At 41.7% G+C, this 18,510-nt stretch overlaps 2 protein-coding genes and 2 pseudogenes across 2 annotated transcripts in view; all 4 read left to right on the top strand.

Moving 5' to 3' along the window:
• LOC138820744 (UDP-glucuronosyltransferase 1-6-like) overlaps positions 1 to 18,510 on the top strand; it is a 144,078-nt gene that overhangs the window by 1,826 nt on the left and 123,742 nt on the right. The window lies entirely within an intron of this gene.
• Positions 3,549 to 7,299, top strand: LOC138808888 (UDP-glucuronosyltransferase 1A7-like; annotated as a pseudogene).
• Positions 8,629 to 9,579, top strand: LOC138808815 (UDP-glucuronosyltransferase 1A7-like). Its single transcript, XM_069995047.1, has one exon. It carries the CDS (start codon positions 8,698 to 8,700, stop codon positions 9,577 to 9,579), a length of 882 nt encoding a protein of 293 aa, XP_069851148.1. The 5' UTR covers positions 8,629 to 8,697.
• On the top strand, positions 11,980 to 12,811 carry LOC138808724 (UDP-glucuronosyltransferase 1A7-like; annotated as a pseudogene).

The following is an 18,510-nucleotide window of genomic DNA, read 5'->3' as shown; positions in this document are numbered from 1 at the left end:
GGGTTACTCTTGCACACAGCAAGATCAAGAAAGGAGAAGCAAGGCGTAAGATGCTGAGCTGGGTGCCAGTGGCTCACGGCTATAATCCTAGCTACTCAGAAGGCTGAGATCTGAGAATCGTGATTGGAAACCAGCCTGGTCTGAAGAGTCTCCATGAGACTCTTATCTAACCAGAGGTGGAGGAGCTGTGGCTCAAAGGGCAAGCAGCCTTCAGCAAAAATTGTTCAGGGACAGTGCTGAGGCCCTGTGTTCAAGCCCCACATCTGACCAAAAAAAAAAAAGACACTGAAAAGCTGCAAAGTTGAGCCATTGAAAGGGCGTCTCTCTCCTCCCATTCCATCAGCTCAGTTCCATGCTGCACCCACACCTCGCTGTGTCCTTGCCCTCCACCTGAGCGTGGAGCCTACAGGTTCCTCAGTCACCAGAGTGTTGTGTGGCCTATTAGATCACATGGAGCAGTGTAGAAATAGCTTTATGTGATTCTTTATCACCATCCTGTCTTGATGTCAATGCAACATGAAACCATAGAGTGTTAAAGGCGTTTGTCTTATAATGCCCATGTTTTTAGAAAGAAAGAAAGATAGGCTTTTATATGTACGTTAAAGGATCGATGTATTTGAAAGTGTGTAAATACATGTATTAGAATTTTATTTTCTATAAATATATTTATGAATATCCTTGTATATTTATAAATCATTATACATATAAATGTGGTATATACACACATACACATAAATAAAGGAAGTCACCAGGAAGAACTGAGATCTTTATGTAGGCACTTGATCAAGAGGCTGAGTGTGCCACAACTATAAATGTAAATGTTTATCAGGATGACTGTGAACTGTATATACTTTTCCACCCTTGTTTCATGTGTATGCTGTGTTAGGGAAAGGCATATAGTTTTTGTGCTTCTGGAGAGCAGTATTCATAGTTCTGTTTGATAAGAAATAAACATTTGCAGGGCACCAATCACTCATACCTGTAATCCTAGCTACTCAGGAGGCTGAGAGCTAAGGATTGCAGTCAAAAGCCAGCCTGAACAGGAAAGACTGTGAGACACTTATCTCCAGTTAACCACCAAAACTGGAAGTGGTTCTGTGGCTCAAGTGGTAGAGCACTAGTCTAGAGCTAAAGAGCTGAGGGATAGCACCTAGGCTCTGAGTTCAAGCTCCACGATTGACAAAAAAAGGAGTGTGTGTGTGTGTGTGTGTGTGTGTGTGTTGACGGTGTGTGGTATCTGGGTTTCAACGTAGGAGACCTATAACAAAATACCCTGAATGCATCCAGAGGTCGTATACTCAGAGATGGGACTGAATCCTTTAGTAGGGACAACAGATAGCTGTTTTTGTTTATCATTTTAATTGTTATTGTAAAGGTTGTGTATAGAGGGGTCCAAGTTGCATACCTCAGGTAATGGGCACATGTCTTTTTGAACAGTGTCACCTCTTCCTTCTGGCAGTTTTCTCCTGTGTTATCCCTCCACCCACCCACCCCACCCCCACAAGTTCATTTTCAACATAGCATCTAGTGAGTATCACTGCTGCATTTGTTCACCCTTTGTCCCACCATTTCTGTGCTCCCCCTTAACCTCTCCAAAAGCAGACAAAAGGTACAGAAAACAGCAACAAAGGAGAAAGAAAACTAAAATAAAACAAAAAATAAGACAAAGTTTTTGGAGTTCATTTTCATACACATCATTTTATATGATCATATGTACCTAGCTATTGAGGCTTTGTGATCCTATCCTAAGAAAACAGATAATTACTTTAAAGAGGGAATGAGGCAATCACTCCCATTTCTTTCTTTCTTTTTTTTTTTTCTTTTTTTTTTGTGGGGCCTTAACTCTGGGCCTGGGCACTGTCCCTCAGCTCTTCAGCTCAAGGCTAGTGCTCTACCACTTTAGCCACAGCGCCACTTCCACATTTTTTTTTTTTTTTTTTGCTTAGGTGGTACTGAGGAATCAACCCCAGGGCCTCAGGCATGCAAGGCAAGCACTGTACCATTGAGCCACCTTCCTAGCCCATTCCCAGACCTTTGAAATTTTGGCAAGTCCTGGGGGAATTGCTGAGTAGGTCCCAGTGGACTGAATTCAATTTCTGTCTGTATTATTTGGGCAGGGCAGCTTTAACTCTGGGCATTGAAGTTAGGATGCAGTTACACAGCCCTGGGTTCTTATGGTTATTTCAAGTCTCATAGATAAGTGAGATCAAGTAGTATTTGTCTCTGTGCCACTTCATTTCAGTTAGCATGCTGGGTGCTGGTGGCTCACACCTGTAATCCTAGCTACTCAGGAGGCTGAGATCTGAGGATGGCGGTTCAATGCCAGCCTGGGCAGGAAGGCCTGTGAAACTCTTATCTCCAATTAACTACTCAGAAAACCAGAAGTGGTGCTGTGGCTCAAGTGGTAGAGCACTCACCTTGAGCTGAAGACCTGAGGGACAGTGCACAGGCCCAGAGTTTAAGATTCATGAAAGAAAAGTTAGCACAGTGTTCTCCAGTTGCAACCATTGTTGCAAGTGAGGGGTTTCTTGTTTAAAACCAAATATCTCATTTTGTGCACCTACCACATTTTTAATGCTTTCCCCTGTGTCGTCTGAACACAGATTAATTCCATCACCTAGCAGCAGTGAACAAGGTAGTGCAGGCATCTCTTTGACAAACTGGTTGCAAATATTTTGATAAACAGTAGGAAGTGAGATTTCTGAATACAGCATATTTCTATTTAAAGGGTTTTGAGGCATCTGCACGTCGTTTTCCATAGTGTTTTTCACAAACATACATTCCTCTCAATGTGCCAGGGTTCCATTTCTCCACATGGAAAACACTATCTGTATTTTCTCTTTTTGACAACAGCCATTTGGAAAGGGGGAGGTAACCTCTCAATGTGGTAGCAATTATTATTTCACGAATGAATGGTGACCCTTCTTTCCAGATTTCTGTTAGAGAATTGTATGCACTTTTTTGACAAGTGTCTTAAGTTCTTGGTCCATTTTGAAATTTTTGTTGTCCTATTAAAAAAACAAATCCTTGAATCTATTGGTTATTAACAGTTTATTGGTTGTGTTTTTAACCCCTTATTGGCAGAGCTGCTTTTGAACCAGAATTGCATTGCAGAGAGGACGGCAAGGCTGAGAGTTTCTCTCTGAGTAAGAAGTCTGACAGAGTATAGGTAAAGTCTAAGTTTTATTTGGGAAACAATCCAGTGTTAGTAGCTTCATTCCAATTAGCTTTCCATCTTTCTAAATAATTGACAAAGTCCAAATCACTTGCACAATTCTGTTTCTGATGCCTTCAGTGCAGTACAGGGCATGCTTCTCCACAAGTCAAAGGTTATAATCTATTTTAACCTTGCAAATAAGTAAATACAGATCTTAGCTCATGCTAGACATTAATCGTTGTTCCTTGGGGATAAATAATTAACAGTGAGTGTTATTTCATTTGTACGTATAGACACTCTTTGTATGGTACACTTTCTGCTTGTACTTCAGCCTGCTGTATTTGAAGAGCATATAGTCTAAGCAGTGGGCTTGCTCCTGGCTGCACTTCCCATGGCTGCTGCAGTCTTGCCTGCCCTCCTTCCTGTGTGTGCATGTCTGCTGCTGGCCTCAGGCTCTGCCCAGGCAGGCAAGCTGCTGGTGGTGCCCATGGACGGCAGCCACTGGTTGTCCATGCGCTCTGTGGTGGAGAAACTCTTCCAGAGAGAGCATGAGGTGGTGGTGGTTGTGCCAGAGGTGAGTTGGCAGCTGGGACGCTCCCTGAACTTCACAGTGAAGACGTACTCAACTCCTCACACGCTGCAGGATTTGGACCGGGAGTTCAAGGTTTTTCTTGACACCCAGTGGGAAACTCCAGAACAAACTATGTTTTCTGCAGTAACTGGCTCAGCCAAGGGATTTTATGACATCATGTTTTCACATTGTAGGAGTCTGTTTAATGACAGGAAAGTAGTGGAATTCCTAAAGGAGAGTTCTTTTGATGCAGTGTTTCTGGATCCTTTTGATGTGTGTGGCTTAATTGTTGCCAAATACTTTTCACTTCCAGCCGTGATTTTCTCCAGGGTTGTATTTTGCTATAGTGTTGAAGAAGGAGCTCAGTGCCCCAGTCCTCTCTCCTGTGTTCCTAGACTTCCGTTTCAGGCCTCCCAGATGCCATGACTTTGAGAGAGGTGGAGAAAGAGAAAGGGGGTGGGAGAGAGAAAGAGTAGAACTGCACTTCCCACTTCGATGAACTTTTATTTCGTCCTTACGTTTTCAAAAGAGCCACTGATATAGCCTCTGAAATTCTTCAAATACCAGTCACCACGCAAGATCCCTTCAGCCACATGTCTATTTGGTTGTTGAGATCTGACTTTGTCTTGGACTTTCCCAGACCCATGATACCCAACATGGTCTATGTTGGTGGAATCAACTGCCACCGGGAAAGCTACTACCTAAGGTACAACTTCTCTCCCTGGCACAAAGATTTTTTTGCTCAACTGTGATTCCTCATTTATGTTGGTCATATCACAGATCTCGTTTGGATTTGTTACATATTTTCAATTTGTTTAAATTTGGTCAATAAACTATAACCCAAATGGTATTGTTGTGAGTATTTATACAAGTATAATTATTTAAAATTCTGTCTGTATTTTTAATGTTCATGCTATAATTTCCCAGTAATCCTCTATATATCTATAGGAGCATGCTTTTAGTAGTTTTGTTTGATCATTTTCCAATTCCTGGAAATCGTATCATATAATCATATATCTTTCTTATTTAGACACCCTACCTTGCCTAAGATAAAATTTAGTAATAGTCTATATACCCTCCTCTTGTATTTTTTCTTTGTAAGCAGACCTGCTCATAAGCTACTGATGAGAAATTTGACCCATTGTCTCACTATTGCTTTAAAATATTGAATATATGATTTCAAACCTTGTACAACTTCACAGTAAGTATATGAGAGTTTTTGTTTTTATATCCTCTCTTGTCTCAATCTTTAAGTAATCAAAAAAATTTTTAAACTATATATATATATATATATATATTATTGTGAAAATACTGTACAGAGGGGTTACACTTACATGGGCAAGATAATGAGTACATTTCATATCAAGCATTGTAGCCTCCTTCTTTCTTTCCCCTTCCCATCCCTTCCCATCCTCCCCTCCGCCCCCCTCCCAATCTCCCCCCCCACCAAAGTTGTAAAGTTCGTTTTGGACATAACGACTCGTACATTGTTGCAATTAAATGACTTGTTTTTCCCCTTCCCCTCCACAAATTATACTGACATCAAATACAGTGAAAGCAGGGGTTATACCGTGGGGGAGGGACATACATAGCAACAAAGAAATAATCTTATAAATGTGTGAGAAACAATTGCATGAAAGAAAAAAACATTTGAATACATATCTTAGGGTTCATTTCCCTAACATCACCTTATCTGACCTTTTCTGCTTGACTCAGACATATACTAGATATTGCAAATAAGGGAAACCATGGGACCTATGTTTCTTTGGGCCTGGCTTACTTCACTTAATAGAATTTTTTCTAAGCCTTTCCATTTCCTAACAAATGGGGCAATGTCATTCTTTCTGATGGAGGCATAGAATTCCATTGTTTATATATACCACATTTTCTTGATCCATTCATCTACTGAGGGGCATCTGGGTTGGTTCCATATCTTAGCTATAGTAAATAATGCTGCAATAAACATAGTCGTGCTGGTAGCTTTAGTGTGGTCTTGTTTGTAAACATTTGGGTAAATGCCCAAAAGTGGTATTGGTGGGTCATAGGAGAGCTCTATGTGGAGTCTTTTGAGGAACCTCCATACTACTTTCCAAAGTGGTTGAACAAGTTTACATTCCCACCAACAATGCAGTAAGGTTCCCTTCTGTCCACATCCCCTCCAGCATCTGTTGTTATTAGAGTTCTTGATTTTAGCCATTCTAACTGGAGTGATGTGATATCTCAATGTTGTTTTGGTTTGCATTTCTTTTACGGCTAGGGAGGTTGAGCATTTCTTCATGTGTCTATTGGCCATCCTTCTTTCCTCTTCAGAAAAGTTTCTCTTTAAGTCTTTAGCCCACTTATTTATTGGGCAGTTGTTTCTTTGAAGATTTGTTGTTGGGGGAAAAAGTTTTTATTTTAGCCCAAAGTATTGTGCATAACTCTTTTTTGATTTCATGTGCAATTTTCACAGATATGCTGTCATTCATTCACATTTTTCTTTTATTACATGTTCACATTTTTAAATGTTTCCTTTTTATAATTAATTGCTATAAGTTTCATAGGACTAGAAATAATACTTTTTGTTTTCGTATGTGTACTATAATTAATTTTATTGTAGATCTTTGTCCCTTTTCAAACATTATTTTCACTTTTTTTTATAGTATAATGGATTGCTTGTTTTAGCTGTTTTTGAATTTCAACTTTTTTTTTGGGGGGGGTCCAGTCGTGGAGCCTGAACTCTGGGCCTGGGTGCTGTCCCCCAGCTCTTCAGCTCAAGGCTAGCGCTCTACCACTTGAGCCACAGCGTCACTTCTGGCATTTTTCTTTTTTGCTTATGTGGTGCTGAGGAATCGAACCCAGGGCCTTATGCATGCAAAGCAAGCGCTCTACCACTGAGCCACCTTCCCAGCCCTCAACTTTTTTTTTTGGTCGGTTGTGGGGTTTGAACTCTGGGCTTGGACACTGTTCTTCAGCTCAAGGCTGGTGCTCTATAACTTGAGCTACAGCACAACTACTGGTTTTCTGGTGGTTTATCGGAGATAAGAATCTCATGGATCTTACTGCCTGGGCTGGCTTTGAACCACGATCCTCAGATCTAAGCCTCCTGAGTCCTAGGATTACAGGTGTAAGCTACCAGCACCCAGCTTTCAATTGGTTTCTTTCCAGCTTTAGAAAAAGAAGCATGTTCTCTTTTGCTTTCATGTTTTGAACATGTTTCTCTGATTTTGGTGACCTTTTTCTGCAATGAGATCTTAATGTGCATTCTGTATGAGTTGAGTTTTCTGTGTTTCCTAACACATTTTGAGTATAATGGCATTCTTCTTCCATGGAAATGAACTGTAGTTTTTAAAAATCACGCCAGCACACATTCATTCTATCTGCTTCTAATCTCTCCCTCTGTCCCACTGGCTTAATCATCTATTCATGCTGCAGTACAGGCTTTCATTAAGCAGCCTTATATCAAGTATTAGTGCTTACTAAGAAAGCCACAAATGTTTTTCATTTTCTAAATTTTGTGATCATCATCAGTTGTCCTTTATAAAATGCAGTGTCCTTTATTTGGTGCAGTGTGGAGATGAGCAGCCAGTAGGTGTCTGCCTATTCCTTTAGATGGATCAGAGCAAGTGAGTTAAGGAGAGCATGTGCAAATCCTCTCAGATCTCTGGAGTGGTCCACCGTGGTGTGCTGTCTTACTCCATTACTTCACAAGTCTCAAAGGACTCAGCATTGGAACATCATCCTGCTGGGAACAGACAAGTTAAGCAGGAGAGCCACCTAATGGCAGAGTTGCTTCAAAGCCAGAATTCCACCACAATGAGGAGGGCAGAGCTGTGGATCTCATTAGTCTTTCCCTGGAGGCTGAGTGCTAGTTTTTTTCTGAGTAAGAAGTCTTTGTTAGACTGTTGGTAAAGTCCAAGTTTATTTGGGAAACAGTGCAGTATTAGCAACTTTATTCAAGTTTAGTTTAGTTCTTCATCTTTCTACAGTGTCAAAGTCCAAACCCACTGCTTTATGTTTGTGTCAGTAGAGGGCATGCTTCTCTCCAAGGCAAAGGTCAAATCATCCTTATATACGTATATATATGCATTTGTATGTATTTTTAAGTTTTTTTTGTCAGTTATGGGGTTAAACTCTGGGCCTGGGTTGCTCAAGGCGAGCACTCTGCCATTTGAGCAACAGTGTCACTTCTGGTTATCTGGTGCTTAATTGGAGATGAGTCTTATGGCCCTTCCTGCATCGGCTGGCTTTGAACTGTGATCCTCAGCTCTCAGCCTCCTGAGTAGCTAAGATAACAGGAATGAGCCACTGATGCCTGGCATTATTTGCAATATTAATCAGTATTCTTTTTGTTGTTGTTGGTGGTGATGTGGTCAGTGAGGCTTGAACATAGGGCCTGAGTGATATCCCTGAGCTTTTTTACCACAGGCTAGCACTCCACCACTTTGAGCATCAGCCACTTTCCGTTTTCTGATGGTTAATTGGAGATAAGAGTCTGGTAGACTTTCCGGCCCAGGTAGGTTTTGTTGTTTTTTTTTTTCAGTTTTTTTTTTTTTTTTTTTGCCGGTCATGGGGCCTGAACTCTGGGCCTAGGCGCTGTCCCTCAGCTCTTCAGCTCAAGGATAGTGCTCTACCACTTGAGCCACAGTGCCACTTCCAGCTTTTTCTGCTTATGTGGTGCTGAGGAATCGAACCCAGGGCCTCATGCATGCAAGGCAAGCATTCTACCACTGAGCCACTTTCCCAGCCCCCCAGGTAGGTTTTGAACTTTGATCCTCAAATCCAACCTCCTGAGTGGCTAGGATTATGGGGGTGAGACACCAGCATCGGGCTTTAATAATTTTTGTTTGTTGGGTAAATCTGCAGCAGCAAGTAGAGCTTTCTGTACAAAAGTGTGTGCATCCACTCTATCTACCATACATTTTCTGTTTGTCCTTCCTGCACCTGCTGTATAGTGTCTAACTGCAGATTGCTCCTGGCTGCACTGCCCATGGCTCCTGCAGTCTTGCCTGGCCTCCTTCCTGTGTGTGCCTGTCTGCTGCTGGCCTCAGGCTCTGCCCAGGCAGGCAAGCTGCTGGTGGTGCCCATGGACGGCAGCCACTGGTTGTCCATGCGCTCTGTGGTGGAGAAACTCTTCCAGAGAGGGCATGAGGTGGTGGTGGTCGTGCCAGAGGTGAGTTGGCAGCTGGGACGCTCACTGAACTTCACAATGAAGACATACTCAACTTCTCACACGCTGCAGGATTTGGACCGGGAGTTCAAGGTTTTTATTGACACTCAGTGGAAAAAGAAGGAAGAAAGTATCTTTTCTTTAGTAAGTGGCTCTTCCTATGGATTTTTTCAGTTGATTTTTTCACATTGTAGGAGTTTGTTTAATGACAAGGAATTAGTAGAATTCCTAAAGGAGAGCTCTTTTGATGCAGTGTTTCTGGATCCTTTTGACATGTGTGGCTTAATTGTTGCCAAGTATCTTGCACTCCCATCTGTACTGTTCTCTAGGGGAGTATTTTGTCATTACCTTGAAGAAGGAGCTCAGTGTCCGGCTCCCCCTTCTTATGTTCCCAGAGGTCTCTTGAGTCTCACAGATGCCATGACTTTCCAGGAGCGAGTGTGGAATTATATAAGTCACTTGGCAGAGCGAATGTTTTGTCCGCTCTTTTACAAACCTGTCTCAGAAGCTGCCTCTGAAATTCTTCAAACACCAGTCACCGTGTCTGACCTGTTCCGCCAAGTGTCTATTTGGTTGTTGAGATCTGACTTTGTCTTGGAGTTTCCCAAACCTGTGATGCCCAACATGGTCTACGTGGGTGGGATGAACTGCCACCAGGGAAAGCCACTGCCGAAGGTAGGACTTCTCTCCTTGGCTCACTGATCGTGAACAGACTTTGGACATTGATTGGTGTGTTCTTTATTTTTGCTGAAACTATACCATCTTCCTGGTGCAGCTTGATAATTTTTCTTCCTTTTATGATGTTTTTATGTGTGACCATAGTTTACTGTGGTTTAAGTAGATTTTATGTAGCTGCCCTCATTATATGTACATATGTAGAACTGATATAATTTCATAGTACTACCAGGCTGCATTTATAACTTGTTTTTTGTAAACTCTTTAAATATGAAATGTGACCCTTTACTTATATTATATGTACAGGACAATCTCCTCTACCCATTTAAAAATAACATTATGTATAAACCCATTTAAAAATAAGATTATGGCTAGAATGTGGCCTACTGGTAGGGTTCTTGCCTAGCATTCATGAATCTCTGGGTTTGATTCCTCAGTACCACAGAAACAGAAAAAGCTGGAAGTGGTGCTGTGGTTCAAGTGGTAGAATCCTAGCCTGAGATCCTCTCAGACAGTGCTCAGGCCCTGAGTTCAAGCCCTAGGACTAGTAAAAATAAAAATACAAAAAAAATTATGGGCTGGGCGCTGGTGGCTCATACCTGTACTCAGGAGGCTGAGATCTGAGGATCACGATTCAAATCCAGTCCAGGCAGGAAAGACCTTGAGACTCTTTTTTTTTTTCTTCTTGTCAGTCGTGGGCTTGAACTCTGGGCCTGAACGCTGTCCTCAGCTCTTCAGCTCAAAGTGAGCACTCTACCACTTGAGCTACAGCACCACTTCTGGTTTTCTGGTGTTTTATTGGAGATAAGAGTTTCATGGACTTTCCTGCCCGGGCTGGCTTTGAACCGCGATCCTCAGATCACAGCATTCTGAATAGCTAGAATTACAGGTGTGAGCCACTGGTGCCCAGCAAGACCATGAGACTTATCCCTAACAAATCACTCAGAAATCCAGAAGTGGCGCTGTGGCTCAAGTGGTAGAATGCTAGCCTTGAGCTGAAGAGCTCAGGGGCAGTGCCGAGGCCCAGATTTCAAGGCCCACGACCATCAACAACAGCAAAATTTTCACATTCTGAGTGCTTGTGGCTCTCATCTGTAATCTTAACTACTTAGGTGGCTTAGCTCTGAGGATTACAGTTTAAAACCAGTCCAGGCAGGAAAGTCTGTGAGACTTATTTCCAATAAACTGCTCACAAAAAGTCAGAAGTGGCACTGTAGGTCAAGTGGTTAAAGTGTTAGCCTTGAACACAAAGAGGGATAACGCTGAGGCTATGAGTTCAAGTCCCAGGCCAGACTTGCAAAAAAAATATGCATGTATATATACTAAATGGCATAGGAATAAATTTCATGCCTATTAAATGCAAGTAATAAAACATACTAGATGCCTTTGTTTTGCGTTTATACATGCCAATAAGTTATAGGCATCATAAAGGCCACTACTTACTGACTGACAAGTTGTTAATTATTGCATTCAATTTTTTACATTGTTACACCATATTGTTTGGAGCTAGCCTGTTCCCTACCGTTTTTGTTTTTGAGACCAGCACGTGAATTCAGTATCACTGGATGCTTTCACTCATTGGCAGTTGCCCTACTACTTAAGCTACACTTCCAACCCTGAGCTAACCTCCAAGCTCAGTAAAAACCTAGCTTTTTCTCCTTTTTGGATTTGTGAGCAAGACTATATCTGATCATTCTTCATGTTTTCTTTACATTATTGCATATATTTCCTGTCCTTTTGGTTATCTGAGTAGGCCAGTGTTCTAGGAGCAGCACTGTTCTGTCAGATAGTATCTCTGATTACATTTAATAAATTGAGGAATTGTCTTCAGAATGTTGAACCACTACACTGGCCAGCAATGTATGAGAGTTATACCTTTTCCAAACCCTCTCCGGCTCCAAAGATTGCCATCTTGTTAACGATGTGTTAAATTCTGGACCAAAACATTGTGTGTGAGCCTGCTTTAATGTTCACTCCCTCTTTCTATGGATATATTAGTGTTTAGTTGTTAGCATACCCTTGTATTTCCTCTTCCATGAGTTTCACATTTACAGTGTTGGTTATTTTTAATATGATTACATGCCCCTTTTTATTTTTAAAAAAAAGTTGTTATAATCCTTTTGAGTGCCAAGAATATTAATGTAGCCGTTTTGTGTTAACGAGGTAACCTGAGTGGATGGGTGGGGTTGGAAGAAATGAGGGAGAAAGACAGAAGGTGTGACCTTGATCAAGATGCATTGTACTCATAAACTGATGTGTTGAATGGAAAGCCTGTATAAGGCTACTTATAGGGAGGAACATGCTACTACCACCAACAATCTGTGCTGCAGGAGTAAGGGCAGGGCTCCAGTGGTAGACTGTGCAGGGGTGATCCAGTGCCCCAGAGGTGGAGTATACAGGGGTGAGGCAGAGCCCCAGAGGTGGAGTATGCAGGGGTGAGGCAGGGCTCCAGGGGTGGACTGTGCAGGGGTGAGGCAGGGCTCCAGGGATGGACTATGCAGGGGTGAGGCAGGGCATGAGGTGGTGGTGGCCGTGCCAGAGGTGAGTTGGCAGCTGGGACGCTCACTGAACTTCACAGGGAAGACGTACTCAACTCCTCACACGCTGCAGGATTTGGACCGGGAGTTCAAGGTTTTTCTTGACACCCAGTGGGAAACTCCAGAACAAACTATGTTTTCTGCAGTAACTGGCTCAGCCAAGGGATTTTATGACATCATGTTTTCACATTGTAGGAGTCTGTTTAATGACAGGAAAGTAGTGGAATTCCTAAAGGAGAGTTCTTTTGATGCAGTGTTTCTGGATCCTTTTGATGTGTGTGGCTTAATTGTTGCCAAATTGTTGCCGTGATTTTCTCCAGGATTGTATTTTGCTATAATCTGGAAGAAGGAGCTCAGTGCCCCAGTCCTGTCTCCTATGTTCCCAGACTTGCCTCAGGCCTCCCAGACACCATGACTTTCAGAGAGAGAGTGTGGAACCACATCTCCCACTTGGATGGACTTTTATTTTGTACCTACTTTTTCAAAAGAGCCACTGATGTAGCCTCTGAAATTCTTCAGACCCCAGTCACCATGTATGACACCATGTGTTCATTTGGTTGTTGAAATCTGTCTTTGTCTTGGAGTCTCCCAGTTCTGCGATGCCCAACATGGTCTACGTTGGTGGAATGAACTGCCACTGGGGAAATCTACTACCCAAGCTAAGACTTTCCTCTTTGGCATCACTCAGTGACCTGGGCTTGGACAGTGACATTCTTTGCTGAACTATGATTTGTCATTTATGCTTGGCACAGTTTAGATCTCTTGTTTTACTTATACATTTTTCTTTTGTGGTCGTGGGGCCTGAACTCTGAGCCTGTGCACTGTTCCTCAGCTCTTGCGCTCAAAGCTAGTGTTCTACCATTTGAGCCACAGCACCACTTCTGGCTTTTTCTGCTTATGTGGTAATGAGGAATTGAACACAGGACCTCATGCATATGAGGCAAACATTCTACCACTGATCCACCTTCCCAGCCCCAGATGTATATAATATTCTTTGTCAGTTGTAGGGCTTGAACTCTGGTTCTAGGTGCTGTCCCTCAGCTGTTCAGCTCAGGGGTAGCGCTCTACCACTTGAGCCACAGCACCACTTCCTACTTATACATTTTAATTTAATTTTAGTTAGCAAACTTCATAAACTTCCCTTGTTAACATGATTGTATATACAATTAGTATAATTATATATAAATTCCTGGCCTTAATTTTTAATATTGGTCTTCACATTCCCTGCAATCCTCTGTTTATTTCAATCCTCTCTTTCCTATATAACATGCTTTAGTAATTTTCTTTGCTTGTCTTCCAATTTCTGTAAGTTACCTAATGTAAGCATATATCTATCTTATACATCTACCCTAACTTTCCTATAATAATATATAATGATGATTGGCCACACTACTTGTTACTTTATATTTTTCACTTATCACCAAAGTGTGAATGTGCTCATTAGCCACTACTGAGAAACTTTACCTGTCCTTTTACAGTTGCTTTAAAATATTGAGAACATGATTTCAAGTTTTATACAGCTTAACCATAAAGATGGGAGAGTTTTGGTTTGTTGGTCTGTTTTTCAGCCGTGGGGCTTGAACTCTGGGTCTGGGCATGGTCCCTCAGCTCTTCAGCTCAAGGCTAGCGCTCTACCACTTGAGCCACAGCACCACTTCTGGCTTTTTCTGCTTATGTGGTACTGAGGAATTGAACCCAGTGCCTCATACATGCAAGGTAAGCACTCTACTACTGAGCCACCTTCAGAGCCCCACATCAGTTAATGTTTACTAGGGCTATTTTTCTTTTTTTTTTTTTTTTAATAACTAATTGCTACAGGCCTTTTAAGACTAGCAGTTAAAGTTTGCTTTTTAATATTTATTACAAATAATTTTGTTGTAGTCTTTGTCTTTTTTCATAAATTATTTTCACTGTCTTATAGTCTAATTAGTTTTTTTATTTAGCTGCTTTGCAATTTTAACTGGTTTAAGACTTTCCAAACTTTAGAAATAGAAACATGTTCTTCCTTTTTGTTTTCATGTTTTGACCATGTTCCCTTAATTTTTTTCTTCAGTAAGACCTTAATGTGCAATTCTGTATGAGTTGAGATGGATTACTTTTCCTAAAGCATAGTTATTTTTCTATTACATTTCAAGTATAGTTGCATCCTTCATCCATGGAAATGAACTGTATTTTTATGTCTTAATTTATTATATTCTTTGTATATGTTTTTGAATTCTCACTTTGTCTCACTGGCTTATTTATTTATGTATTACAGCACATACTTTGGTTAAGCAGCTATAGATTAAGTAGTAATGGTTAATATAGAAGCCCCATACATTATTCGTTTTTATTATTATCTTTGAGTAGTTGTATAAAGGAGTTACCATATAACAAAGCAGTTTATGAATACAGTATATCTTGATCAATATCCCATTCCATTCAATATCCTCACCCTTCCCTCCCATCCCCTCCTCTTCCTGTACTCTGAACTTTGTAGGATATACATTGGATTCTTGACTGCATCCTCGCCATCTTCTCTTCCTCGTTTATCTACCCCCTTTCCTTGAGTCCACTCCACCCCTTTGAGAATCTTGTGTTTTTTTTAAACTGACCTTATATTTGCCTTTCAAAAGAATTACATCTTTTAGATTTGGATCAATATTACTTACTTGTATCATTCTTTATGATCTTTCTGTCTCTGTATTTTCTCTGTCCTCCCCTCAGTGTGTCTTTTTCTGATATGACAAGGCCTTGCATTTGGAAATCAAATTTCATTCACTTTTGTAAACCATGTCAACAACTGATGCTTGTGCCCAGTATTCCAAGTTCAAATAACATGTCCTACTGAGTGGGTAGCTGTTCTTGAATTTTAGGGGAGGGAAGAAATATGACAGATGAGATTTGTCCAGTTTTTGACATCAATTTACTGAGTTTTGTGTTTCAAAGACAATGACTTGAAAGAACTAAGTCACCAGGTCAAGTCATGACTAAGCAATTGTCCATCAGCAAGGTCCTGTAAAGAGTCATTTTGTATAGTTCAAAATGATCAGACCTGGGCTGGGAAGGTGGCTCAGTGGTAGAGCTCTTGCCTTGCATGTATGAGGCCCTGGGTTTGATTCCTCAGCACCACATAAGTAAAAAGAAAAAAGCCGGAAGTGGCGCTGTGGCTCAAGTGGTAGAGTGCTAGCCTTGAGCTGAAGAGCTGAGGGACAGCGCCCAGGCCCAGAGTTCAGGCCCCATGACCGCGCCCCCCCCCAAAAAAAAAAAAAAAAGATTAGGCCTGTACATTGCTTATATAGCCTCTCAGCAAATGTTCCTCACATCTCCCAACACATCTTAGGGTTCATACTTGAAAGCATATAAATCTGCGAATGTATTTGAAGACCATGCAACAGATGTTCCCAGTGTACTTCCTATGTTCAGGCCTAATGTGTGCTCAGTGAAAGCAGGAGAAAATTGTGAAGCAGTCACATTCAGGACCACAAGGAATGCTCAGAAGTGTGGGAGTCGAGTAATGAGACTTTGTAAGTGGCTGACAGATGGAACCAGGGACACAAGTCACGATCTCTGTGTACAACATGAAAGCACACGTGAAACAAGGACATTTCGATGCAGTGGGGAGACAGCAGCCAGTGGGTGTCTGCCTATTCCTTCAGATGGATCAGAGCAAGTGAGTTAAGGAGAGCATGTGCAAATCCTCTCAGATCTCTGGAGTGGTCCACCGTGGTGTGCTGTCTTACTCCATCACTTCACAAGTCTCAAAGGACTCGGCAATGGAACATCATCCTGCTGGGAACAGACAAGTCAAGCAGCAGAGCCACCTAATGGCAGAGTCGCTTCAGAAGCACAGAGAGTTCCACCACAGTGAGGGGGCAGGGCGGGGATCTCCCAGTCTTTCCTTGGAGGCTGAGTGCCAGGTTTTTTTTTTTGTTTTGTTTTGTTTTTTCTGAATAAGAAGTCTTTGTTAAACTTGAGGTAAAGTCCAAGTTTATTTGGGAAACAATGCAATATTAGCAACTTTATTCCTTTAGTTTACCTCTCCATCTTTCTACAGTGTCAAAGTCCAAACCCATTGCGTAATGATCTGTCAGTAGAGGGCATGCTTATCCCCAAGGCAAAGGTTATGAACAATTCTGACATAGATAACATGTGTCAGGGATATTAGCAATTGCTTCTCGTTAACCATTATTCTTTTGAGTAAATATTCAACAGCAAGTGGAGCTATCTGTACAACGTGTGTGCATCCACTGTATCCAACATACATTTTCTGTTTGTCCTTACTGCACCTGCTGTATAGTGTCTATCTGCAGATTACGCCTGGCTGCACTGCCCATGGCTCCTGCAGTCTTGCCTGCCCTCCTTCCTGTGTGTGCCTGTCTGCTGCTGGCCTCAGGCTCTGCCCAGGCAGGCAAGCTGCTGGTGGTGCCCATGGACGGCAGCCACTGGTTGTCCATGCGCTCTGTGGTGGAGAAACTCTTCCAGAGAGGGCATGAGGTGGTGGTGGTGGTGCCAGAGGTGAGTTGGCAGCTGGGACGCTCCCTGAACTTCACAGTGAAGACGTACTCAACTCCTCACACGCTGGAGGATTTGGACCGGGAGTTCAATTTTTTTGTTGATACCCACTGGAAAACTCGGGAAGACAATATGTTTGCTCTAGCAACAGGTTCTGCTACAGGTTTTTTTGATATCATGTTTTCACTCTGTAAGAGTTTGTTTAATGACAAAGAACTGATAGAGTATCTACGTGAGAGTTCTTTTGATGCAGTGTTCCTGGATCCTTTTGACATGTGTGGCTTAATTGTTGCCAGGTATTTTTCACTCCCGTCTGTGTTGTTTTCCAGAATAGCATTTTGCTCTAATCTTGAAGAAGGAACCCAGTGCCCCAGTCCTCTTTCTTATGTTCCCAGATGGTTCCAGGGCTTCTCACACGCTATGACTTTCAGAGAGAGAGTGTGGAACCACATTTCCCTCCTGACAGAACATCTATTTTGTCCCGTATTTTTTGAAAAAGCCATAGAAGCTGCCTCTGAGATTCTCCAGACCCCGGTCACTACATATGACCTGTTCAGCCAAGTGTCCATTTGGTTGTTGAGAACTGACTTTGTCTTGGACTTTCCCAGACCTGTGATGCCCAACATGGTCTACGTTGGTGGAATCAACTGCCACCAGGGAAAGCCACTGCCGAAGGTAGAACTTTTCTCTTTTGGGGGGTGTTTCTCCTTTATCTCCAACAGCCTGAGCTTCAGGGTTAGGTGGTTTAATCTGGGGTCTCTGAGTTTCTGAGGTAGGTGCTCGTAGCGGTACAATGTCCTCATCACGTTGCTTTCCTGGCTCCGCGGTTCTATTCAGTGTGTTTGTATTTTTGTTTCAGTGTCCAAGTTTTGAGATTTCTTTCCTGATTTCTTCCATGTCCCACTGACGATTCAAACATCTGTGTTCAATCTTTATCTCTTTGAATAGCATGTGTAGTGTTCCTTGATACTGATTTCTAATAAGATCTTTATTCTATTATGGATATAGACACCTGAAAGTTGAATTGTGTTTTGTGAAGTTTGTTTTATGGCTTAGGATATGATCTGGTTTGGGAAAGGTACTGTGGGCACCTGAGAGATTTCAATTATTCTTTAAACACAGGGCATTATTCCACAGTTGGCTAAATTTATATGTCACCGAGGGTGTTGTTGAGTTGTAATGTGTCTGTGTTGAATTTTTTTTTTAACCAGAACATTCTATCTATTGATTAGATTGGACCATTGGGCTCAACCACAAATGTTGTGTCTTGACTTTTGTATTTATGATTAGTAATATTTGTTTTTATCAACTTGGGATGTGCTAACACTGAGTATATATATATATATATATATATATAGATAGATAGATAGATAGATAGATAGATAGATAGATAGATAGATAGATAGATAGATAGATAGATAGATAGATAGATAGATAGATAATGGCTATAAATTCTTGATGAATTGCCCCCTCTGTTAATATACACTGACATTCTTTACCTCTTCTGACTAATTTCTACTTGAATTTTCTTTCTTTTTTTTGTTTTTTTTTGTTGGTCGTGGGGCTTGAACTCTGGGCCTGGGCGCTGTTCCTCAGCTCTTCAGCTCAAGGCGAGCACTCTACCACTTGAGCTACAGCGCCACTTCCGGTTTTCTGGTGGTTTATTGGAGATAGGAGTCTCACGGTCTTTCCTGTCCGGGCTGGCTTTGAACCGGGATCCTCAGGCGTGAGCCACCAGCGCCCAGCTTGAATTTTCTTTCTATAATAAGAATGTAAATTCTTTTTTTTTTTGTACTTCAGCTTGATGGTGTGTCTTTTTCCAACTTCTCATTGTTTTGTGTGTATGCATGTATATTTGATGGTCCTGGGTCTTGAACTCATGTCTTGGATGCTGTCCCTGAGCTTTTGTACTCAAGGCTGGCACTCT

The sequence above is a fragment of the Dipodomys merriami genome, unplaced genomic scaffold (genome assembly GCF_024711535.1).
Source record: "Dipodomys merriami isolate MVZ:Mamm:240054 unplaced genomic scaffold, mDipMer1.0.p SCAF_1, whole genome shotgun sequence".
NCBI lineage: Eukaryota > Metazoa > Chordata > Mammalia > Rodentia > Heteromyidae > Dipodomys > Dipodomys merriami.
Note: the sequence above shows the minus strand (reverse complement) of the source record. Positions and strands in the feature narration are given on the sequence as shown.